This window comes from Gavialis gangeticus, unplaced genomic scaffold (genome assembly GCF_001723915.1).
Source record: "Gavialis gangeticus isolate Ggan-Ray unplaced genomic scaffold, GavGan_comp1, whole genome shotgun sequence".
Lineage (NCBI taxonomy): Eukaryota > Metazoa > Chordata > Crocodylia > Gavialidae > Gavialis > Gavialis gangeticus.
Window position 1 is genome coordinate 2500286 of NW_017729016.1, and position 25950 is coordinate 2526235.

General features: G+C 49.5%; 1 protein-coding gene across 5 annotated transcripts in view; it reads right to left on the bottom strand.

The window, feature by feature from the left end:
- CACNA1H (calcium voltage-gated channel subunit alpha1 H) overlaps positions 1 to 25950 on the bottom strand; it is a 605989-nt gene that overhangs the window by 41574 nt on the left and 538465 nt on the right. For all 5 annotated transcript variants that reach the window (XM_019512700.1, XM_019512698.1, XM_019512699.1 and 2 more), the window contains exons 25-29: positions 17503 to 17654; positions 14370 to 14479; positions 13619 to 13752; positions 12875 to 12945; positions 1181 to 1259 (exon numbers count right to left, since the gene is read on the bottom strand). In XM_019512700.1, the coding sequence (XP_019368245.1) occupies positions 1181 to 1259; positions 12875 to 12945; positions 13619 to 13752; positions 14370 to 14479; positions 17503 to 17654 (546 nt within the window). The remainder of the gene's footprint in view (positions 1 to 1180; positions 1260 to 12874; positions 12946 to 13618; positions 13753 to 14369; positions 14480 to 17502; positions 17655 to 25950) is intronic.

Here is a 25950-nt window from a genome sequence, read left to right on the forward strand (position 1 = left end):
ACAAGGAGCAATGGGCTCCAGTTGCAGCAAGGGGAGTTTAGGTTGGATATTAGGAAAAACTCTCATTCAGAGGGTGGTGAAATACTGGAACGGGTTACCCAGAGGGGTGGTGGATGCTCCATCCTTGGAGGTTTTTAAGACCCAGGTAGACAAAGCCTTGGCTGGGATGATGTAGCTGGGGCTGGTCCTGCTTGGAGCAGGGGTTGGACTAGATGACGCCTAAGGTCCCTTCCAACCCCAATTTCCTATGATTCTGTGCACCGTGCTGCCCTGCATCTGGCTCGGGGGTGACGGGAGGACAGTGGGGGTGCAAGGGGCAGTGTCCTGGATTTCACGCTGTCTCATATGGTCACCCTACTCATGAGTGCCAGGCATAAGAAGGGAGGCAAGAAGCCACACTGTGTGCGAGCGTATGTGACACTGAGTTTGGCTGGAAACGGTTGGTGCAAAGTCACCTGCTTGGAAGCGGGATCAGGAACGGGGATATTCCCTCCTGCAACAGCCAGGCCCTGGGAGCAGGGCAGAGTTTATCTCCAGTATAACCTGCCCCTCCTCCTGCAGCCAGACACACTACCATGTCCCTGGGTAATACATCAGGGATGCCTGGCCAGCCAGTTACTGCTCAGTAATTCAGATAGGGGGATGTGGTTCTTAACAACAATCATATGGACAAGACTCCAACACTGTCTATGGACAATTGACTGAGTGATCCTTCCAGCCCTAATTCTCTACAACTCCGAAAACTTTTTTAGGAGGAGGAACTGAGCCAAAGGAAAGGAAATAATGAAGTGAGGTGGAAGATCAGGGGAGCCAAAGGTGCACGGTGGAGTCACTCCAGTATCAGCCTGAGCCTTATGCAACTCTGCAGACTCATGTGTTGCGTCTTAAGCAGCAAACTTCCGGCCTAGGGAACATATCCCTGCTCATATTTAGACAGTAAACAGTTCCTTTGTGACTGGATACGGTGTCAAAACTGCATGTGTGCGCATCAGAAAGGTTCTGTACTATATCCTCATGTGTCATCTGTGACCCTGAGATCAAGCAAAACCTTTAATCTTCAGAGCTAGAGAGCGTCAATGGGAAAAAAAGGGCCTGAGGCAGAGACAGAAAAGAAAGGAGACCAACAGGTACAGGGAAATATCGACGGGATGAAATAAGCGGCGTCAGGCACATTACTCACCGAGCTTTCCAAACAACTCCACTCCCAGGGCAGCATAGATAAAAAACAGGAGCATAAAAAGTAGGCCAAGGTTCCCTACCTACATAAGAAGAAAGCAGAAGAAGGGTCAGCCACATTGACATCACAAGTGTCATTGCTCCATCACATTTTACATACAAGCAAAAAGACATCAGTCAATACATAACCGGGGGGAGGGGAGATGGGGACACAGGGGCAATGGTCAACGATGGCCAACTGAAGCCTTCCTGGCACTTTCCCCCTTGCATGTCTAAGTCACTTTTGGCATCTGTATGTGGCCATTTGAGTTCTGCTTACACCTGGTGCTGCTTTGGCCCACCATGGTCTTCACTTCAGTAGGACTTTAGCATGGGCTTAGCTGCATGGCAGAGCTCCCTCTTTCTTCCTCAAGCACAGACCCTGAATCACTGGTTATGTTCACCCCTTCCCAGGCTTGGGGTTTACTGGTAACCCATATAAAATCGAAACATCTGTCTGTGTTTCCTACTTGAACTAGTCTCCAAGACCTCATGTGTCTTAGCTCTCTCCAGCCTCACCAGAACCACGTGCAAGCAAGACTCAGCCGCAATCACCCTGAGCCTCAATGCACGTGTCGTCATTGGTAAAAGACAGTTTCACTCCTCTCAGGCTGTTGTTTCTTTGCGCTCCATGGGTTGACTATACTCCTCCCTTTTAAACACGATGACTTTCATCTACATTACAGCGTTAAACAAAAGCCATTGTTTTACCTGGCATTGCTCTTAGGCTGCATCTGCTTCTTTCCCAGACCTGAATAATGGCATTTTGTGCCCAAGAACTTGTTCAACATCTCTGCCAACCATCTAGCTGGTGCAATAAAAGATGTTACCAAACACACCTCACCCCCCACTATGCCTATTATTAGTAATGCATTGACAGAGCGCTGCAAAGTGTGCTAGGTGCCGTACAACAGACAAAGAGGTCGTGACGATGCCAAAAATATCGAGCTTATTAATAACAAGAAGGCTACAGACGACCACGCAGAGGCCAGAATAACTCAGACCCAAGGCTTTTAACACACGTCAAGCAACAGATGCTGCTCTCTGATTCACACAGAAGAGAAGAAGGAGGCTGAAGTAATTACAGCTAACTGGCTAGACTTAACTATAAGTTCTTGCCAAGTTGTGGAACTAACTTCTTTTACCTTTTTTCTTCTGCTTCATAAGCTTTTTTGCCTATACAGTTGTAATAGAGATCTAGCAGGTCAAGTGCCGGTACTTAATATGGCAGCAGGAGGTGAAATGGTATCATCGGAGAACATAAATTTAAAGGGCGTTAATTAAAATTTAGGAAAGTAGGCCAGAAAATGGAAGCAATCTGTAACGGATCTCTTAAATTTGTGGAGGGCTTCATTCCCTTGCTAAATGGCCACAAAGAATTGCAAATAGTTCAGGGCAGGCTATCTATTTTAAATAGAAATGTGATCAACAGAACCCCCTGCCCCCCTAATTTTAACAAAGATACATATTAGGTATTTGTTTTACATTAACGAGGTTGGTGCATTCAAATGGTAATACAATTTGCAGGGCCAGACACAGGCATGGGTGAATTAGGTGGCCCAAACAGAACGGGGGCCCGAAAGTGGTAATTTTTTCCCGTTGTCCAATTATCATCATCATTATCTCGGGTGAAGGTGGGGCCTGATACTAAAAGTTCGTCCAGGGCCACCAGGAATTTAGCTATGGCACTGACAATTTGAAACATAAATCTTTAAGGTGCATGAATCAAAATGTTGTATGGTCTGAAGAACCCAATGCCCTGTTTCTAAGTAATTGCCAATTAAAACGACGAGTTATGCATTTGAAGCAGTTCTGCTGTCCTTATCACGGAAAACGTAGGGTGCAATCAAGCACTATTTCAGGGGGGCGCATAACTGTTCTTTGCTACTGCATTAAAAATTATATCCTGCTGGCCATGGGTCAATGCAAAGAGATAAAACGTCTTCAAAGCATATGATGAATTGTTAAAAGAAGGACAGAAGCATTCACAAATGTAAAGAGAATTTACACGGAGTCCCCTTTGCAGCTTCCAGGTGGACATTTCTGCAGAGGGTGGATGGAAAGAGCATGGAGCTGTGGGATATGGGCCAAGCAGCCCATGGAAAGCACCCACCAGAGTGAAGTCAAAAGAGTTCAGTGCATATGCCCATGTCTTGCCCAAATGGCACGGCACAGGATGCCTTGAAACAAAGCTGCTGGGAATTTTTCCAAGTTGCAAGGTGCCACTAAAAGAGTTTGCAGATTTTCCCACGTTGCAAGGTGCTGTGGCTTCTCATCGAACAGTAAGAAGAGACGCACAGTCCATATCCTAGTTGGCCATTTCAGATCTTTGCCGGAAGCATGAGTTACTCTCTCCCTGGGATGCGTCATTAATCTGTGCCACCCAGCAGGAGATGTACAAAACGCCATATTTTGGTTTGCTCCCAGAATTCAAAATTGCGGTTGCCTGCCAGTCGGGTTAAATCTGGCTGCTGCCACGTGCCCCATTCACTCTGCCTGGGGGAGACTGCTGAGAAAGCCAGAAAGAAAAAGAAATATCTCGCGGAGACAGTGAATGACCTCAGTGGACTCTTAATCTTGAAAAGCTGGTTGTAGCAGTGCTGAAGCTGAGGAGGTTTAGGGCCGGGGCTGGAGATTCTCAGACCTTGAACCCTTTGCAAGAGGAAGCTAATGTTCCTGTCCAGCAAAAAATGAAGTGAGAGATACTCTGAGCCGTCCAAAGACTTCAGCCTAAAATAAAAACATGGATTATACAATCGAGAGACCCTATAGCGTTGCGGACAAGCAGCAGCAGCAGCAGCTTTGAAATGACTCGTAAGCTTAAGATTCTGCCTCGACTTGGACCGTTCATTAAGGCAGGATAAAAGCAGCGCTGGTGAAATCCCGAAGAGACCCAAAGAACTGCACAATTTTCCACCCGTGGATTTATGTTCTGGTCTGAACGTGCGGCTGTTCTGCATGTTGAAGTGTCAGAGTCCGGCTATGAATAGCAAGGTCATTTTGAAGTCGAGCGAGGCTGTTTGACCAGTACCGGTAAGTAACGGGTCTAAATGCCTTATTCCTGCTTGAAAATGATTCGGTTGAATTGAAGGGAGACTTCCCATCATTCAGCTGGCCTACGAAAAATGGGTTGGCAGCAAATAAGGATCTGTGTTTAAGGCTCTGTAATTCCACGCTGGTGCCAGTCACCAATCTGGACTCGCATCGAGCTAGGAGGAAAGTTTGGCTTTGTAACAAGATCGTGGTCAGCCCCTGAAGGAACTGAACTGAACTGAATTATTACTTCTTGAAAACTGTCAGGGTCCCATGCTGAGTTCAGTTTCTGCTGCTTCGGATACTGCCATCTAACCAGCTTTATTTCGTTTTCTGCAATTTCTGATTTGCTTTTCGAGTTACTTTGGGCTAATAAAATCATGTAATAAATCTCCCCTCTGTACTTCACCTGAGCAACCTCGATCTCAAGAACGGCAGAAACCTAGCAGAGGTAACTGCTTCATTGTGTTATGTGACCAAAGTGTGTTTTATCGCTTCTCTGTCTCAGGAAGGTCACAGGCAGGGTTACAAAGGCAAGATCCTGTCTTGGCTGAATAGTGCTGGCCCGAACTTGGTACTCAGCCCTATCTAGCGCGTGCAGGTCCATAGCTTCAGCAATGTGTTCATTAAAAAATGAGTTGACGTCGATCCTTGCAAACACTGGAATGGCAGCTTGGAGACTCCTGCCATAAATGAACGCTGGCCCGATGCTCCGAGTCAGATATTTTATGCTCACTGGTTTATGAGGCTCGAAGATAATGTGAGTGGATATTATGCCATCAGAAATAATCATCGGCTCCGGCTCCAGTAGCCCGCGAACACCCAGTGTGAACAAGAGGAGAGACGGGGAAAAATGGCTGGACTCCAGCTGAGACCTTTCAGGAAAAGCTGCAGAGCCCTCTTGATGCGCTGGCATGGAGCAGGCTGAGGACAGCCCGTCGCTGGCCATGCAACCCGGTGTCTCCTCCCAGGCTGCTGCTTTTGAGGCAATGGTGAGGTGCTAAGCAGGGGTATGCAACCTGCTTCTGGAAAAAAAAGGGGCCTCTGCAGCTCCCTGCTTCTGCAGAGGCTGGAGGAAGAGACGGGCGGCACGCTGCAACCGCTGCGCTGGGGAGGGACTGTGGATGTTGGCCTGGGCAGCAGCGCAGCGTTGAAGGCAGGCGGTGTGTGGGGCCTTTTGCTCCTGTAACAACACGTACCCATTCCTAATCCCCTCGCTGGGAGGTCATCCATGTCCACAAAGCACTTGGAGATCTGGGGAGGCTGTCAAGGGCTGGCTGCGGATGAATCACTGCTGTGGCAGGGTGACCGGGGCAGCTAGGAGCCTGGCCAGGCGCTCCGGGCACTCAGGGCTGGAGATGCCTGCCTCCTCCCCAGAAGGAAGAGACATGGGTGCTCCAGGGGATCGTGCAACAACAGCCAGCAATCGTCCCGCTGGCAGCCGGCGGCAGAGGCCGGGCGGTTCTGCTCCAGCAGGCTTGGCCAGCTCCGCAGATGATGCTTTTCTCAGGCGGATGCATCCCTGAGCCATGCTGGGGCTGCTGGAACCGGGTCTAGACAGCAACAAATAACCTGCCCGCCACCCCCGGGGGCAGCCGGCGTGCAATCCATCAGCCCCGCGGCTCCGATGTCAGCAGAGGTCACGTCTCGCTAGGGAGCAGCCGGCAGGGCTGTTGGGTAGGGGAAGGATGCACTACTCGCATATGGCAGGAAAGACAGTGCACCTCTGAGATCTCTTCTGGACAAGCCTGGGGGCAGTGGGCATGGAGGATGCTGCCCCCAGGCTTGTCCGGCCCCGTAGGTAGAGGGGGCTGCTGCAGAGACCCCATTTCCAGGCAGCCAGGTCAGGCTCAAGCTGCTAGGATATGGGCCAGTGCACCATGGGTCTCACATCATGGGGAGCTTTGCCTTGGCCTGGAGGGAGGGGACGTAGAAGCAGCACGACCGAGCCCAGCCAGCCCGCCTGGACGTCTCCAAGCAGCCGAGTGCATCACCGCGGCATGCCCTGGGCTGCACGCTCGGGATGCTACCTTTGCCTTGGGGGGCTAGGGCATTGCCACCACCAGCACTGCCCTATGGCAGCATTTGGGCTCCAGCAGCCCCACCTGATCTCATCTGACATAGCAACGGTGCTAGTTAAGCTCCAGAGAGCCCAGCACTAACGTGAGCAACTGGGAAATCTGGGGCCACCGAGCACGGGCATTTCACCTGGATGCTCAGTTTCTTCACCCGGATGCGGAGGGTACAGCCGTGTCACTCCCTCTTGAAGGAGGGTCTCGAGGCTTCGGACATTCGAGGTTCAAGCCCTGGAGCCACAGCTCAACCTTGACCATGCCTCATTACTGGGGGGGCAATGCAAGCTCCTTTCTGAGCCCAGCCTGGCCTTGTGCAGAGTCCAAGACAGCTGCTTCCAAACTGGGAATTGCTGCATGAGCTGGGGGCCGTCTCATTACCTCCCTACAGGCCGGATCTAAAGCTTTCTGCAGTTCAGTGGGACGGCTCCTGTCGTCTTTGATGGGCTTCGTATCGGGCCCGTTGCGCCCAGGTTCCTCCTGCATTTGTAAGAGGGAATAACAGGGTTTCCCCTCCCAGGTAAAGGAGGTCGCACAGGGCCGATCGGGTGTTAGCACGATTCATTCATGGATCAGGGACAGCAGGACGCGTGTACTCGGGGCCAAGTTTGGACAGTCCTTGCCAATCAGAGAGAAAATCTCGCTCAGCACGCCGGCTCCGGGAGAGGCGTTAATGAAAGGCCCATCTTGCTTGCTCCCACGGTGGTTGGCTGCGGCATATTTCAAGCTCTTCTGGTGCCTCTTGCTGCTCTGACAACAATTATTTCTGCTCCACCAGCCCACACCTTGGCATCTCCGCCGTCCGTGCAGACAGTACACGAGGCACTCTGGGATGCCTGTCAAGAGCAATTTCTCATAAGACGAAGCCTCTGCCAATTCTTTCCAAGGACACAAGTCCCGATCGCTTCCTTCCAGCTCCCGCCATGCAAAGCAATAACTTGGGAAGCAGGAAAAATGCTGGGTAATTTATGCAGCAGATGCAGGATAAGACGGATGCATTTGCCAACCTGGAAACTGGAGGCCATCCGCGTGACTTCCCGTCCTGGTGGAAGGAACCAGGGCGACAGCCTTGGAGGACACAGCCCGTGCTTAGGGGCAGGCTGCGGCATGTCAAAAGCCTTCTCTAACGTGTCTCCCATTGAGCCTAGAGGAACAGGCATCGGGCAGGAACACAACCAGGGAACCAATTAGTGTTAATTAAGAAAGGGACAAGTGACACCTAAGCAGGCAGGGCTAAAACCTCGGGCTTCTCCGCTCCAAAAGTACAGGTCTCCATCACTTTATGCTAGCCACAATCGCTCTTGGCTCCAAAGAGGGGTAGGCTCCAGATCCTCAGTGCTTCAACCGGGATGCGGCACTGTCCCCGCATCACTGCACATTTCCAGTGTATCACGGCACAAGCCCGAACTCCCATCCAAAGAGGGATGCTGTGCCCATGTATTTAGCCAAAGGGAAGGTTTTGTGTTGCATACTTTCTGGAACACTTATAATTAAAGATCGCATGCAAGCACCGTTGGCTTTCTTGCACGCGTACCAGCCTCTGGCTTCTTCATGATTTGCTCCACCCAGGAGTAACCAAAGCAAGTCTGCTGACCCCCGGGAGCTACAGGCAAGTAATGTGAGCAGTGACCCCTTGGCTTAAGTCTTGTCCTCTGCAAGTCCTATCCCCATAACAGTGCTTCCGTGCCTTTGCAACGGATGTGTATTTCCAGCGTACAGCAACATGACACAATTGCTCACATCCTATACCCTCCTTTCAAGGGTGCTGAAGGTTGCAACCAAAATCTGCATGGGAGTTACAGTCCCTAGAAGAGTTAAAACTCCCAGACGGCAGCAAAGTGAAGCCTCTGTCCTTCAGGCAAAAGCAGCGCAGAACTAGGAGTTCAGTTCTTCACATTTGTCTTGGCACAGCACCTCTGCTCTACGGCCTTTCAAGCTTTGAAGATGAGAAGGGGGTAACATGGTCCAAGCCTGTGTTTAATTAATGTGCATTCCACAGCTGGAAAGTTAAAAAACGGACCCAGATCTTCTAGATAGATGGGCCGGTATTTTGCTCTCAGCCACCGGGGTGAAAAATGTGGAAAGGCTCCAAGCAGAACGAGGGTGGCGTGAGCGAGCAGCATCTAACCCGCGGAGGAGGAGGACAAGAAGGGCAAGACAGATCAACCTGCAGTGATTTTGCTCTCCGAGCCACTCCACCGTGCTTCTCGTTTCTGCAAATGTCTCATCTGCACTAGCTTCTTCAATGACACGTAGCAAAGCAGGGTCGCAGCCAGGAGAGGACAACGGATAAACAGCATCCTCCGCTCCCGAGTGTTTGTCAGCCATTGCTGCCGATGGTTTTGGACAGAAAAAAGTCCGTATTTGACTACTGTTAGTACTGAGTGGCCAATACAGCCGGGCTGCATTGCATCTCACCTCTGTTATCAGCATTGGCCATCCTGGGCCGACTGCAATCTCTCTGACTGGCAATGCAAGCGACAGGCGGTATGCAGACCGAACTGGGTTAGGGAAGCCCACATGTGTGTTTTAGCACATCAGATGCAAAGTCATATATCTAGGGAAAAGGATGTAGGTCACGCTTATGAGATGGAAGACTGTATCCTGGAAAGCAGTCAGCATCTGAACAGCATCAGGAGACAGGGTCGGGAACAACTGAACGTGCGCTCCTAGTACGGTCCTGTAGCTAACACGGCTAACGTGATCCTTGCAGGTAGGAATCAGGTGATACAGGGAAGACGGGGGCAGTGGTATTACTTCAGAGAAGGGCAATATTTTGATTATTACTGGAAGGCCGTATCCAGGTCTGGTGTTTGTGAGATATAAAAAAACAAACAAACTGGAAAGGGTTCAGAAAAGCCTTCCAAGAATAATCCAAGGTCTGGAAAACCAGCCTCCCAGGGAGGCTAATGAGGCTTAATGTGTATATTTTAATCCAAAAGATTGTTAAGCAGTGGCTTGATAACTGTGTACAAATACCAGCATAAGGAAGAGATTGTGACAGCTTTTCACTGTAGCAGAAAAAGGCAGAACAAAAGCCAATGGAAACGCCAAGCTCCATAACCTCCGAATCGAAACACGGCGCTAATTTGTAGCAACGAGGATCATTAATTAACCATTGCAACCATCTACCTAGGGAAGTGGAGGGCTCCCCACCTATGAGTCAAGCCCGCATGTCGTTTTGAAAGACAGACTACAGCTCAGGCAGAAGTTATAGGCTGGATTCAGGAATTACTGGCGCTCGTCAGCCAACGTTACACGGGAAACCAGACGATAGGATCAGCAAAGCTCCTTCCGACCTTACATCTGGGGTACTTTCATGGCAGTGTCACAATTTCAAACGAACTAAGTCACTTTAAGTCTTAAAAACCCGGAGTAACACGGTTGATTTGGAGTTATTTAGCCTAAATCAATAAACACGCTCCAGGTTTACACCAGTGTAACGGAGAGCAAATTGTTGCCCTTGATGCAGAAACGCTGCAAGTCTGCCGGAGAGTCCCTTTCGCTGCCGAAGATGCTATGTTGCTGCTCTTTAACTCTTCTCTCTGCATTTTTCCCTTTCCTGTTCTGCATTTTTTAAACTACTTCTTCTAGGAAGCTTATACCACGGGAGGGGAAAGAGCAGTAAGGTCTTTGTGGGTGGCCCTGGCCCCATCACTAGACACCTTCCTCACTTGGTCAACCCAATGGTGACGTTGGAAAATGCAAGCTCCTCACTGAAACACCGATGCTGTCTTGGGGCTGAGCTGCGTTGGGTGAAACCAGCCCAAACAAGCAAACAGGTCGCCCAAGCCGTCGAGTTGGAGCCCGATTTGAACTCCCCCCAGTTTGGGGGCGTTCACTTATTTTGGGCAGAGGGGCTGGAGTATAGAGCTACCCTTTAAAGGTCTGTCCCTGATCACTGTTTCTTTGCCTTGCTTCTCCTTCTGCTCAGTCCCATCTTTTCCAGTCATTTTGCAGGGGAAAGAGAAAAAAACCCTGCAGGACTGGGGAAAAAAGCAACCACCGTGTGAAGAAGCCGGGTGCAATGGGGCGCACAGCACAGTGCTATCAGGAGGTGTTCAGTCTGGAAGCTCCAGTAGAGGTGACCAAGCCTGCTAATGTACTTGGCGGCTTTGGACACTCGATGTCACGTTAAGACCAGCCACAAATGTTGGATGCCAACACCACCCTCCTCAAAACCGTGGGATCCTTTTGTTCTGCTGGTTTGGCCTGAGCCCAGTGCTCCTGCTTAAAAAAAAAAAAGGACTAGTCAACTGACATCAGCCATCCCAAAGAGGGGGAAAAAAAGCTATTCTAATACCAGCATTTTGTAATTAATTGAAATCACTACCGCATGGGAATGTTGGAAAGAGCTACTTCAGCCCACTCCAGCCAGACGCATTTCTCCACCCGCTTCATCGGCACCGATGCAAATAAAATTCCTCCGTCTCATCACTTAACGAGTGGGCTCAAGGAGAGCAGCCATTCTGCGAGCCCTTGCCAGCAAGACGGGGACAGCGATCTCGGAGAAAGAAGCTCAAAGGAGAGCGGGGATCTCACGTGTAGTCTTGGGATCGAGTCGCCTTAGCTCTCATTTCCCAACTGACTGTTCCCCACAAGAGCTGGGAGATTTGACACGAGCAGAAGCTGGGGTTCAAGTGCTGCCCGCGGAAAAAACACCCTCCGGCCTTGCTATTGCTTCACCAAAAAGCAAAGGGTCTGTAATCACATTGCTTGAGAAAAAAAAAAAAGAGCGAGAAAAAAAAAATGCACATACACAAATCCACCGCCAGCGCAGGGGTTGGGCTTGTGAAGTCCGGGCTTTCATTTCAGCTAAAGGCCCTCTTTGAAAGGGAGGCTTGAATACCAGAGCGCCAATGGTTTAGATTAAAACCGCCTGGAGTGGCAGCGTTGATGGATCAAGGGGGCTTTCCAAGAAAAAGAAATGCCGCTCGTTTTCCAGCAAGAGCTTGGAGAGCTCGCCTACATTGGGCAGATCTCTATGGGTGTCATTATATCACTACAGCTGTAATTCCCCATGGTGACATGTTTATCGGAGATTAATAGCGTCCACACAGGGAGTTATGCTGACAGAGCCTGGTGGTTTAATAACATTGGTATAATCCTGCTGGTAAATTTTCCCTGTCAGCTAAGCCCTAGGAAAACAGCAAAAATCTCCACCATCTTGCATTGTGCGTCAGCAAAGCAGACGGGAAACGTAACCCGTTCTGATCTGGCAGCATTTTCAGCCCTTCCTGGTGAAGGACTCCAGCAGATGCAGAGCGGTGGAGCATCAAGGGCTCCTCTCCCATGCTACGGGCCTGCCAAAATGAATTGATCAGAAATTATGAGTCAAGCCAAAAAAAAAAAAAAAAAGGTCACTCCATTGGCTTAAAAACAGGATCAAAAACCAAGTGCGTGCACACAAAAACGTGGATTTTTTTGAGTTGCCTTCTGGATCTTGATCTTTTTGGGGCTGGGTTTAGGCCGTGCTGGATTTAGGCTTCAGCTATTTAAGCTACAGCTGAGGGCCTCACAACATGAGGGGCCTCTAAATAAGAAAAAACAACAACTGGACGTTTTCATTTCAAATATGACAAAAATATCCATGTCCATGGCTCCACGGTTATTATTCATATCGAGTTAATACAGTGGTGCAGAAATAGCAAAAATTCATCTTAAAATATCATGAACATCCATTTTCGTGGATTATTTTGATCGTATGGGGCCTCTTAAACTGGACACAGCTTAGGGTCTCAGTGTGTCATAATCTGGCACTGGGGTTTCCCCCCCAACCATGAGAACTGGAAACCAACTTTCTTTGTTTTGAAAAAAAAAAAAGACGTTCCCGTAACAAGACAGTCCCGGGGGACTGAGGATTTGAAGACAAACATCAAATAATGTGAAAGCTGGCAACGCTGCGGCGTCTTTTAGCTCACAGTTCTTTGCCGATAGATCCGTTTAACCTGGCATAAGGATCTCTTTGCACCGAGCCCCGTTCCCTGGCGCCGACTCCTGCAAGTCAGAGCCTTGCACACGACGCAAAGACGGACGGTACATCAAGCGCTTCTCAAGCCCTTTCACTCTTATGCCCACGGCACTGGGGTGCTCAGTCCATCTAAATATTTCTCAACCTTTTCCTGGTGGTGACCCTTCATTTAACGTCACATTTCCCACCCCCTAATTTTCATTACAGAATTAAAGAGGAAAAAAAATGTATCGTTGCTAAAGAAGATAAACCTCTATTATTTACTTGAATATTTGACCTTGAAGGGGTAGGGTATGGGAGGAACGGGAGTTTCAGACCACGAGAGAAGGCCCGCGGTTGGGTCGTGGAAGAGGTTGAGGAACAGCTATATTTGACCTTACACGCTCTGAAGATATTCTGAAAACATTCATTTCTTTTCTTTAAAACCATAAGAAGTTTTTCGACCCCTCGTGCTCGGAGGGGAGAAGCCCTGGGGTCAGGGACCCGGCTCGAGGTGCATAATGCTGCGACACGAGCACCGTGTCTGCAAGGGAGACCAAACTCTTCAGTGCCTGTGCTGCATGGGTCGCGTCCGCGGGCTTACCTGGGGCAACGCCTGCACCACGGTGTCCAAGAGAGCTCGCATGCCGGTGGCCATTTTGAGCAGTTTCAGTACTACAATGAGAAGCAAAGCCTTGGGAAACAGAGACTCCAGCCGTGGGAAAGAATTTCATTTAAAGGGTAACAGGGCCGCTTCTCCTTGCGTGCACGTCAGGTAGCAAGTCCATTCATGCCAGTGGAGCGACTCCGGATTGACCCTCATGCAATTGGGTGTGACCCTTAGGAGACAGGATCCCAGATAACCCTTCCCTGTGTCTCACTTCTGGCCCTCGCTTCTACTGGACCCTCCTGGAGATAATCTCTCCAGGTCGATTCTGCCTCTTTCCCCCCTGGAGCACATCCCGCCCGGCCTGAGGACATGATGCATCTTCTCCAGGAGGAGAATGAGATGGGGGGAAATCTACCAGCCCTTCCTCCTGCTTCCAGCCACAGCAAACATCTGACTGCCGCCTGCAAGAGGTCGGTGACTCTCGGTTTAAATTACAGGCGGGTCAAAACTAGCAGCTTTATCTGGGCATGACTACGGCACTTGGGTAAGCTACGTTTGGAGCAAAAACCCGGTGTTCCCGGAAGCCTGAATGAAACCCAAATTGCTTAGCCCCCTCCTTCCCGCGCGTAAAGGGCTGACTTTGCTCCTGAAGTGACCCTCCCTGACCTCCGTGGCATTACATCAGAGGCCAGGAGGGGTCAGTGAAGAGGCCGAAGACTGGAAAAACGCAACCCTTACCTCTTGCTATTCTCAGCACCCGCATGATCCGGATAATGGTGGGATTGATGGGGAGTGCCGCATTCATTTCAATCTCCTCCAGGGTGATGCCCATGATGGAGAGCAGAACAATGGCGAGGTCAAGCTGGTTCCATCTAATGGACAAAACCACAGACCTCAGAGGCTGGTCATGGACAGCAATGCCAGAAAGATGCTCAGGGGCAGTGGCCCTGTATTCTCCCTCAGCAAAACCAGCACCCTGTTCCCAATTCAGCTCTGGTATCTTGTATGGGAACCTCAGCTAGTATCAATCAGCTGAGTACCATGGGCTTCCAAGGACCTGTGCTGACTTAGTCCAACATGGCCTGAAGACCACAGAGGACATCTCTTGATCCCTCCCAAGCTACACCCTTTCTGCCAACTCTAATCCAGCCTGGAAATTGGATACTGTGCACAGGATGAATCTGTTTGAGCTAAGGAAGACCCAGCTGCTTTTCTAATGGGCTTCCCTGGTACAGAAGTCTGCTCAAGATGATTAAGTATAATTAAGCAGTGATAAGTGTTTTGAGTGGACTCGGTGAATGGGCCTACATAATAAATTCAAGCCCTACTGGGTTGATGTCCTATTCCTCAATAAAGCAGGAGCAGCAGGGTCATTCTGGATTTATTTTAACTCCTTGCAACCAGTTGATAATATTTTGATCCTTGCCTGACTTCCGGCCTACACCCCAGCCCAGTCCCCATTTATCACTGGAATTTATAATACTCTCACCTGTCTTTAAAGAATCGTCGAAAACCAAATGCCACCAACTTGAGAACAGCTTCAAACACAAAAACGATGGTGAACACGTAGTTGCAGTACTTCAGTGCTTCGTCCAGGGACTGAAAGAAAAGCATGCATTAGATCTATATCCTTCACCTGAGTCCCATCGCAAAGGGATCGGCGGGTAGGAGGACAGTCTCGGTGGGGACACAAGATAAAGTGAAGTAAAGTTCAGGAGTGAAACAGCAGTGACTGGAAATTTAAAACCAGTTTTTCTGCACACAAATGACTAGTTGAAGCACCTGCCTGATTTGCAAGTCACTGCAGTAAGAGTACACCAGAATCAAACCTCCACGCAAACTGGAGAGGGCCAGGTTTTCATGGTGCTTAAAATTTGTAGCTTTTAAACTATGGGCAGACCCCAGCCAAATCCCAGTGTCTGGAAAGCCCAATCTTCGGAAGTTTTCCAGATCCAGATCTGAGGTTTTAGGTCTTGAACGAACCCCTGTTTGTAACCCAGTGCGGAATCAGCGTGTGCAATGCATTGCAACAAAGCATGGCTGCATTAAATGATGCAGAATGGTTGTACATTGAAATAACCAGAACATTGTTGGCAGTAATATTAACTAAGTCAGCAGTGCTCAACTTCTGGCCTGCAGGCTGTCATCCAGCCTGTGCTCCCCACAGGTCCAGCATCTGGCAGTGGAGAAGTAGCAGTGTTAATTGCTGTGGCTCTGCAAATCATGGCAATTAGTGCTGCCACCACTCCCCTAACACCAAATTTCCAGACGGGTGGGGACCCCTGCAAGCTTGGCGATGCAGTCCTGCATGCTGGATCATGCACGGTTACTCTGTGGCTGGATCACACCTGTGGACCAACTCCATGTGTTTTACCCTGTACTGGATCTGACCCATGGCCAGGCCACTCATCAGGCCTGTGGGGCCGGATGGTTAATGAGCACCACTGAACTAAGCTAAGGCACTGCAAGGACATTCATCTCTAGCCTTGGAAACAAACCAGTCCACCGATAGGATCAAAAGGGAACTGTAACTTTGCTCTCAGGTGCTTTATGAAGGTCCTACACCTTCTTCTTAGTTATCCAGCATTGAGTAGGATAGGGCATAGGACTGGCTGGGTCATTCCTCCGTGGCAATTCAAGGAATGCAGCTTTATTTAGTACAATTAGTGAAATAAATAATGTCGGAGACAGATGAAGCCTTCCCTTCTTGAAATATGTTGCATCCCTAGCGCTGGGCAAAGTATGTCCATATTTGGTGCAATATTCACTCTCTCTATAAAGCTGCTCTCGGAAGTCAGGAATCTGGAGTGTTTATAGTCTAAGATGATGACTGTTTATAATGGATTTCATTGGAGTTGGAGGCCAACAATAGCAAGCAAACACGACTCAAACCTTAAAATAGACGGCTCCAGAATAAAAAAAGCTATTCTGATTGGGCTTTCTGGGGTCAAGCATGGATATTGGTTTCTTACAAATATGCAAAATTGCAAAGCTGAGTAGCAACGAATAGGCAAAACAGGAAACAGGAAGATAAAAGTAATGAGCAATAAAAGCGCTTATTTGCTTTGGTTACTGGGGGAACACAAGAGCTTGAGAGAAAGCCTCACTTCAGGTCAAAATTCTCCTTTGTACATCTAGGTGATACCCAAATTCTGCTTTCCCCAGATGTGTGGGATGAGCACGCACTGATTTTCAAGAACAAGATCTGAAAGCTTTTGCAGGTGTGTTTCTCAATGCCCAGCTTGCTTTATTTCTGGTCTCATTATCCTGCCCAACATAATACAGAGACCTTTGTTAAAAGCCTGGCAATATATTATTTAACTTAAGGTCTCTCTGCTGGGTCCAATCCTGGGATCATTTACAATGACACATCTGCAGAATAAGTCTGCTGAGTTTTACCCTGCTGTCAACACATGTAAATGAGCCCTAATCAGCACAAATGCTTACAAATAAAACAAAACGCACTCCATAAAGAAACAACAAGCACAGAATAATGCAGGTGGCCAACAACATGCATTACCGTGGCTTGGTGCCTGGTGGTTTGGCTTCCCAGAATCCTTTGCAGGTTACATGGCAAACGTTACACTATTAAAAACCAAACAAAGGACCTGGAGGGCTGCAACCCTGGGGCTGGATGTGATGATTGGCGAGGTCCCTTCCAGCCCCTAACAAGCTATGAATCTATTAATCTAAACCCGGTTCCATGCCAGAATGGTAGTATATAGTGCAAATGGACAGACCAAAATCTTTATGCCAAGGGCTTTGTCAAGAGGAAAGACTTGTATGGTATATCAGGAAAAAGCAACAGGGCAGACGTACTCCAAATCCGCTAAGAAGAAGATGCCTTTCTCCCTGCACTTATTAGCTGCACTTGTGTACGACTCAAAGACACTGCCGTACTCTTCTCTGCTGGCTGGGGGTTTCCATGTACACATCACCCAACTGACTTCAGAGGACAATTCTTTGTTAATGTGAGAGGAGAGTCAGCAGCTACTCTTCCCTGGCTGTATGGTAAAAGCTGGCCCTAAAACAGCTAGACTAGGAGCTTAAGCTAACAAGTTAACTGTACTAATGAGGCTTAGAGTCATAGACAACAAGGGTAGGAAGGGAGCTCAGGGGGTCACATCTAGTCCAACCCCCTGCTTAAAGCAGGACCAGCCCCAACTACATCATCCCAGCCAGGGCTTTGTCTAGCTGGGTTTTGAAAACCCCCAAGGATGGAGCTTAACCTGATAGCTCGGGATGTTCGTTGAGATGAGACTCCCGTGATAATCCAGGGGTGTGTCTACATGTTCATTAATGCGCCGTAGTTACTGCACACTGAGTTTAGTACTTGCTTAATGAAGTACTAACTAAATGTGCCGTAACTGCTACTGTGCAGTAGCACCGGTGCGTGGTTTTTAGCAACACGTACTGTACAGTAGCGTAATACGACTGCGCAGTATCCTATTAGCACAGTTTTCACCCGGCATGCTACGATGCAGTGTTATTAGGCTACTGAGCATTAAGCCTCTCATGTAGACGCGCCCAGTGAGAACGGCACGTGGTCCTTAATTCCTCCAGTGCTCCATCCTAGCAGGTTTTGGCTCAGATGTATTCCACGGAGGACGCATGGCTCTTACCTTGGGCTGGTTGTAGTGCTCCATGGACATAGTGATGACGTTGACACCAATGATGAAAGTAATGAACAGGTCCAGATAGTGGCTGGTACAAAGGGTATGGATGTACCTCCGTGCTGGGGAATAGTCAGCGTAGTAGGGTCGGCGCTGCGCTTCTGTAGAAAGAGAGAAGCCAAGGCAAAGCAATGAGCATGGCTCCCTGTCACCAGCACGAGGCACGTGGGCACGTACGGCCCAACGGCACTAGTGTCTTATACGCGTTTGGGTGCAGGGTGAACTCCTCCGGAGGACTGGGTCAGGGGTTTCTGAGAAGTCGGAGCCGACACAGGGAACAAAGCTTCACATGAAATAAGCAGACATCTTTGAATTAGCAGCAATGGACCCGACAGAGATTCAGTCCAGACCAGCACTCAAACGGGATTTCGTATCTTATCTTCGGCTTGCAAGAACTGACCCGGAGCTCTCCGAAGAGCAGGCTCATTCTTGCAAGATCTCGTTGTACTTACAGCGTCTCCTCAGGCCCGCAAATAACCTCCTCACTCTCTGTACTCCAAGCACTTTCACATCTGGCGGGAGTCGGGGAGTGCGAGAGACAGGGTGGACAAGGAAGGAAGGAAGGAAACATCTTCAAGCCATCAACAGGTTCGATCTCAGCTCAGGGCAAGACTTGGTTTCTCTGGACCAGGTCATGCAGTGCTACTCCTAACCCAGCCTGAGCTTGCAGATAAATGGGGGTGAGAATACCAACCTGGACTCTGGGGGTGAGAATACCAACCTGGACTCTTCTTCTGTGAGCAAGGGGATTTGCTTTACACACATGGGACTATGAAGGAAATGCAGCAATGGGTAAGACAGGCTAGGGGTGCACATTTGGTGGTTATTGGCATACAGGACCAAGTCGGGGTGACCATCCAAGGAAGGAGGGTGCAATGTGCCTTCTCTACCATCCTTACAATGACTCTGTGGCAAACAATGCAGATTTGCAAATTGAAAGCGGCAAGCGGTAAAGACACCGTGAGTCAGTGCCAGCCACTGAGCCCGTCTAAGAGCAGGGATCATTTCAGACCTGCAGCGATGTCTTTCGGATCCAGGCCCTGGTGGGGTGACCACTTCCACTGGGGGAATGAGATGCTCCAAGGGTAAAATTCAGCAGCACGAGGACACACAACTCACTGCACAGAGTGAAGTTCACCCACAGAGAGCATGCTTACAGAGGCGTGTGGTCAAACTCTCACATTACACAGTACGAGGCTCTTTTCAAATTGAACCATGGGGGCTGGGATATAACTAAGAAACTATTTGGGTTGCAGCCACATGAATTCAATACCCATTCCTCCAGTCCCGCTTTATTATTATTATTATTTTTTAAGGGTGAAAAAAATCCTTCCTATAACAAGCTTTGGTGCGGCCACTTCCGCCGCTACCTGGGCACGACCCTGCAGCTGAACTCTATTGACTGTTTGTGCGTGCCTAAAATTAGACTGTGATGGCAGCCAGGCTGATGGACGCTAACTCTTATTTAAACTCAGTAAGTGTAAAAGTTCAATTGCCTTATTTAGGGGCAGATTGGGAGTTGTCAGAGAGTTTTCAGATGGAAAAGGCTTGGTAGGTTCTGTCCAGATCAGCAGGAGACTGTTCCCGACGGGTTTTTTGCTTGTGTTCGCTCTGATCTACTTGCAAATGTTTCAAGGTTCAGAGAAATGAAATATTCCACCTTAAAAAGGAGAACTGGAACACAGAGGAGATCCCAGTACCTCCAACTCTTGCTAATTTCTTTCAGATGGAGCGACACTCATCATGTTATGCTTTTTTTTTAAAAATACAGATGATGCGAGATCAGAACATGAAAGCTGAAATAAATTGCAAAAAATGGATCCAACTGTATTGTTCATCTACTCTTTTTTTTCTTGGCAGTTCAACAGGCAATGGGAATATTTTTAAAACTTTTCCTCTGATCAGGGTCACCTAGACTTAATTTTTCTGCCCAACAAATATGGAAAAAACAACAGAAAGGCAAACACAATTATTTTTGTGTGTGTTTTGGTTTTGATTAGCAATCAAAATCCTTTCAGTCTTACTGGATTGGAACGATGATCTTTGCTGAGAGTGGCTGGAGTTTGGCTAATTCCACAGTGCATCCAAAACAAAAAAAAGGGGCAATATTTGAAATTAAATATTTATTTCAGTTTGCACATGGAAGCACACAGGATGTTCCCGATTAGCACCTAAAAAAATTTGGAACAGCTTTCTTTGATAATGTGCAAAAAAAAAAGAATCACTCTGTGGGCCAATATTGTCCAGGCTGATCCTACTTTATATTAAACGTGTATTTATTAATGTCTCATAAAGGATTAATGGCATATCCTGAGTAGTATATGCACTAGGCTTATGTGCACGACTGTAAAGCGTGCTATAAGCTGATTATAGTTATCTATTAACCTGTTGACCATAATAATCAATTAATCAGTTATGAAAAGATCTCATAACCATTTATTAACTCTTTGTGGGCTATTTATACAGTGCATCCTTAATATAAAGTGCGAGCCCAGAATGAAACGGCTGCGGCGATGGATTCCTGTTAGGCTGCTCCCTTTATGTCTGCATCTGCTATATAGACTGTACTCCATGGTGCACCTTCTCTATTTAAATAGCGTACAGCATATTGGTGTGATGTGCAGTATATGCCAGTACTTGTTCTGCTCTGCAGTGGACAGATGGTCAAATGTTGAGTTGGTTGCTCAAAACCTTGGGAGATATTTAACATGAGCCGGGAAGACGAAAGCAAGCGCTTGACTCTCCTAATCTGTTGGTGCTCTCTGACATCCTGAAGCCAGTTAATGGATGGAAAAGAACTTTAACTTTGAGACACATACAAAGACAGTTCAGGGTAAAGTCTGATGACATTCAGAAACGCATGCAGCAGTCATGCTTGGTGCAGTAACCCATGCAATGTCCATTAGAGGAGATGCCAGTCATGCACTGCTAAAAGGTAGTGTGCAGGGGTGTGCAGAAAGGACAGTGGGCTAGATTTGTCTCTCGGTTATGCTGGTGTAAATCAGGAGCATCCCCTCTGAAATCAGCGGGGACACCACAGCGTGTACCCAACCAAAGAGAAAAACCTGTGCCATGTCTTTTGGTGCATTTCAGTGTAACAGGACTGTACGAAGACACCGAGGTCTGCTTTAAAAGACGTCACCAATCACGTGGGTGCAAAGCTTTGCCAAGTCGCAGCTTATTCCAGTTTCCATCAGACATAGCGTCTTTGATTACAGAATTAGCGTCTTTGATTACAGATGTAGCATCTTTGATTAAACACAGCAGCACAAGTGGCTGCTTGTGAAACGCAGGGGCTTTCTTTTGGTGCAATCAAAGACATGCATTTGTGTGCACTGGTGACAACCATGGAGAAGATGCCACCAGATTCTCTCCAGGTTTGGGTGGGTTCATCTGATGGTTCACTGCACACACCTACGGCTACAGCTTGGAGACACGGGAGTCCATAGAAGAGCCTCGATGCACCGGTTTGCAGGGGTGAGACAATGTCAAGCACTTTGTTAATTAACACCACCAGGCAATGGGCAGGACTCTTGGGGGCTTTTCCACAAAAATGACTTCAGGGATGGGATTGCAGACAGCCACCTGTGACCCAAACGTCAAAAGCAGTCTACCACCCCCATCGAACATAGCTGAAGGTCTGAGTGGGTGGAAACAAGGCTGGGAAGACAGACACCAGCATACGTGTACAAAAGGCAAACGAGGCTCATTTCTCTCTGCCACCTCCTGATAGCGACTAACCATTGTACAATTTAGCCTCTCACCTTCTGCGAGCAATATTTCAACCGCTCAGCCAGAGATCTTACAGATGAGGGAATGAATGCAGCACCACCTCCTAAAAGGCGTTCAGACGGGCCTCACAACGACAAGCCCAAGCTACTCCGTTACTGTCCTCTCCATGGGACAGAAAGCTAAACGGGTTCACATGCATGTTTCCAATCAGGAGGCTGTACACCTGCATTAGGGAAGCTGCCTGGGAAATATAAGCAAGATGCTTTGAAGTTCCCAGGCGGAGGTGTTGACGACTTGGGTGCATGGCGCGTAGGCTGCAGTGACGCTGACTGTAGCGACTGTAGATCCCATGGTGGTTAGAGAGGACGGGCACCATCCTGAATACGGCTGAGTACCCACAAGTCTCCATTAGCCCCCCAAGAGCATGGTCTGTGCTCAGCACTCAGACGCGCCAGCCTACTAGGGAAAAACTCTGGCATCTGTTCAACAACACCCACCTACTCCTTCTGCCAGCCACGTATGTCTAGATGTTCACTTGTCTGTTGAGGACACCCAAGGAAACATCAATCAATCTGCAGTGAGCTGTGCCCGTGCCCCCTTTGGTGTAATGGGGGAAGTCGTATAGAGCAGCATTGGGTCTTCCTGCATTCTCGGCTCTGTACGCCGTGCACTGAACCAACCACGGTATTTAAAAACACTCCCAAAGCTTCAGCTTCTCATCACAGGCGGGGGGCCCTCCCCGTGCTGTGTCAAGCCAGCTTTGTTTTCAGTCCAGCTTGATCTCTTCTTTCAGCGCACAAGGTCTTAAGTTCTTGCATTTGGTCTCGTACGAGCTGGCGCCGTGTTCAGTTTTGACCTGGCACCAGCCTGTAGTCCACGGGCCAAAAGCAACCTTGGTGCAACTCCATTAGCTGTGCAGCAGATACAGCAGCGCTGAATCTGGCCCAGCCCCCAGAGTAGAGAAGAGATCAAACTGATCCATTTGTTTTTAATAAAAGCCTTTAATCTGGGGAGGATGGTTTCACTCGATGCCTTCTGAGAACCTCATTAAAAGGTTAGGAGCCACAGGATTATTAAATTACAGCACTTTTATTTATGCAGTAGGCTTATCTGATGGAGGCGATGATTGTGTCAGGGAAATTTCGGAGCTTATCTTGAAGTTTTACCTCCATGGCAATGAGTACGTTGTGATACAACACCGGCTACGTTCTTAAAGCCGATTCAGCTTGCTTCCCTCTTTCTCGGGACAGCAGACTGAACAGGCAAACACCCAATAACATACTCCTTAGCACTTACATAGCAAGTGCAGTCTGCACATCTCAAAGGTGGGGGAAGGATGGCTTTATGCCCAGGTTATGGGAAACAGAGGCAGGGAGCAGGGAGATGACCAGCCCATAGCTACACAGAGGCAGTGGAAGAGCTAAGTACCTAATGGACCGCTCACAGTCGCTACAGCTTACACGAGGCAGATGCTCTGAAGACACAGGTAGGGTTGGTGCCACATCGTGTTAAATGCCGTACAGACGCACACGTTATGAAACACAAAAGGCAACAGCAGGGTGCCACGACAGGGACGACAGCCATTAGACTACCAGGCCGGCTTAGCGGGCCTGGATTTTATGCTCTCTTCTGCTTCCGGTCAAGACATCAATAATATCGGTCCACGCCCAGCACTACCAGCCACTTGCAGCTGCACTGACTGTATACAATTCCTTACTTGCAAGTCCCTGCTTTCACTGCCTCAGCTGCCACTACCCTCTCATGCAAGCACCCGATCTCTAGGAAGAGGGGGGGAAGCTGCTGAATGGGCGCAGGGGGTGCCGTGCTAGCTAGAGGTAGTGAGGGGTAATGCAGGGGGTGCGAGGACAGGTCCCGGCACAGAGTGGCTCTCCGTGCAGAGGTTGTTGCGAGGTTGCTCCTGCCACCCAGCCGGGCTGCGGGGAGGTGCGAGAGGCCTGCCGTGTGCGCGATCATCGCAGCTGGCAGGTTAGTCCATCAGGCCTATTGCTGACACCACCACCTGGGTCTCCCCCAGCACCAGTTCTCCGCAAGTCTTGGGTGCAGGTGGCTAAATAACACATGAGCCTCGCTTCAAAAGAGTGACCCTGGGATGCACAGAGGGGAGAAAGGGGATGGTTAAGGCACTCACTGGCTATACACCCCACTGTGGGATTGGGGTGCTCCAGGACAGATCCCCTGCCCCAAGGAGGGTTGCAGTCGAGACCCCTTCCCCTCCTTCTGGGCTGTGGCTCTAATCACACTCTAACCCTAAATGACTTCTGGGCTTCTAGGGAGACCTCCGGCAGTGTCCCAAGGCTGCGGCCGAACCGCTGCAGCAAAGCTGGCTGGAGAGGCTTCAGGGCTGCAGCGCCGAGATGGTGGGCAGAGGCAAAATACAGCTCCGAGAGCCTCGGGGAAGCCCATCCAGCAGCAGCCACGGAGCCCTGGACCCGGGGTACACCGAGATCAATCTGCTGCATGGCTGTGCGTTGCCTGGACCCATGGCGAGGTCACGCAACCTCCAGACTCCTGCAGCCTTTGTAGGGTTACGGCCCTCGCAGCGAGTCGTCATTCATCTCATCTGCAGCCCCCGGGGCAGCTCGTCTGCCCTGCAGGCAAGCTGAGAGCAATGTGCTTGTCCCTCACAGCTAAATGGTTTCTAGACCCCTGCCCAAGCCGGCAGGGTCTATGGGGCGTGTGAGCGGAGGCACAAGCCGGTCCATGCACGCACGCAGGGTCTGAAATACACGGCGGACGCGGCTGGCTATGCACACGGAGACAGACAGGAAGGCGGCCACGCAGGCAGACAGCTAGACGCAGGCAGACGAGTGCCAGCTATGCGCCGCTCTTGCTTAGAGGTTGGGCCTTCCTGCGATGGCACAGGGTGACGTAGGAAGCACCTGTTTTTCTCCTGGGAGGAGGATACATCTCCATACTGCTCTTGTGGTCCCCACCTTCGTGAAAGCCACTGGCTACTGAACCCTTGCACCCTGGGCGGCTCTCCCTTGGCCCACGTCCCAGGTCTTGCTTCCAGGGCTGAACCATCCATCCTCTCCTGCCCATCCAGGTCAAAACAGGGCACCACACAGCAGGGCAGAGACAAAGGCAGCCCATTTGCTGTCTTCCTTCAGGCACGACACGGCACGGCACGGGTGTGCGCACACATACACTGACACGCCACCAGAGCCACCACGTCACACGGCACCAGCCACGTGTCCCATCTTTCTGAGTCTGCCAACCTTTTTAGCCAAACCCGTCGTCTTCTAAATGAACCGAAGAGCCCAAACCCCTTCCCCTCCACCCCACGTTTTCTTCTTTAAATCGCTGAAAAATAACGATGATGAGAATAAAAAGGTTAACACTTCCTAGGGAAGTGGTCCTCGCTCCTACCTTGGGTAAATTCAAAAAGAGGTTGGATGAATACCTGTCTGGGGTCGTGTGATCCCAGTGGGTGCCAGTGGCGGGGGGTCAGACTAGATGATTTGTTCAGGTCCCTTCTGACCCCAAACTACTGTGAAACTAAGATCTGCCCATTATGAAGGCTGCCAGGCAGAAAAAGCCTCAGAGCCAGGTCTTAAAGACGGGATGATCTGAGGTTACCTCCTGGAGGCACGACCCACGTGCAAATGCTCCTGCTCTCTGGCTGGATGTCTCTCCTTGACTCCCCTCCAGAAAGCTGTCCTCCTCTGTGTGTGCTCTCTGTGACATGTTACACTCCACATCTGGAAAGGCCCGAGTCCACCACCCAGAAATATCTCCTGGGCTCTCTCCCTGCCGGCCTTTCCAGGATTATATCTGAATCAAGGGCCTGGGAGTTTTCTGGGAAAGCAATGCAATGGCATCTATCACTTAGACAGGGACCGGCTCTGCTTGGTCTCTTTGAGCACCAAGCCAGGGACAAACCTGTTATAAATCTAAATAATGGAGATTTACCCACCCACAACACAGAGCTAGGATTAGAATAGCTCTCATTAATCTGTAATGCAACCTTTTTTCTCTAGAGGGTGCTGATGATTTTGCTCTTTTTCCCTTACAAGTCCCTCTTGTTACGGTTTGGGGAGATGCTACTAACCCGACCGAGCAAGGTGCTAAGAGTTTCCCGTGAAGCGCTGTTGGGTATTCAGGTTGGAGCCGTATTGGTCTAAAAGCAATCAGGATTCATGGTAAAGGCGTGGTATCGTTTATCAGACCAACTAGAATTTTGCAAAAAAAATTATTTAACTGCAAGCTTTCGGGCACAAACACCCTTCATCAGGCATGATATCACCTCTGCCACGAGTTCTGGTTGCTGAGAAGTGCTGGGCACCCTGAACCCTGCACTGGGAGTGGCAGGATCTGTCCCCACACTGTAGGGACAAGCACTTAGGTGCTGGGATGCAGGGAGACTAATGGATGGAGCCTCAGGTGAGCTTTGATGAGGGGCATTGCAAGGTTCAAAGAGTTTCTTTCACCAGGGGGGATGCCTTGTTGGACTTGGTGTTGGCCACGGGCGACGACCTGGTGAGGGGGCTGCGGGTGCTTGACCCCCTGGGCGACAGTGACCACTGCCTGCTAGAATCCACCATTCAGCGCAAGGTGGCAAAGGCAAGCAGTCAGGTGGTGGCCCTAGATTTTAGGAGGGCGAACTTCAACGAGCTAAGGAGGATAGTTGGAGAAGCGCTGAAG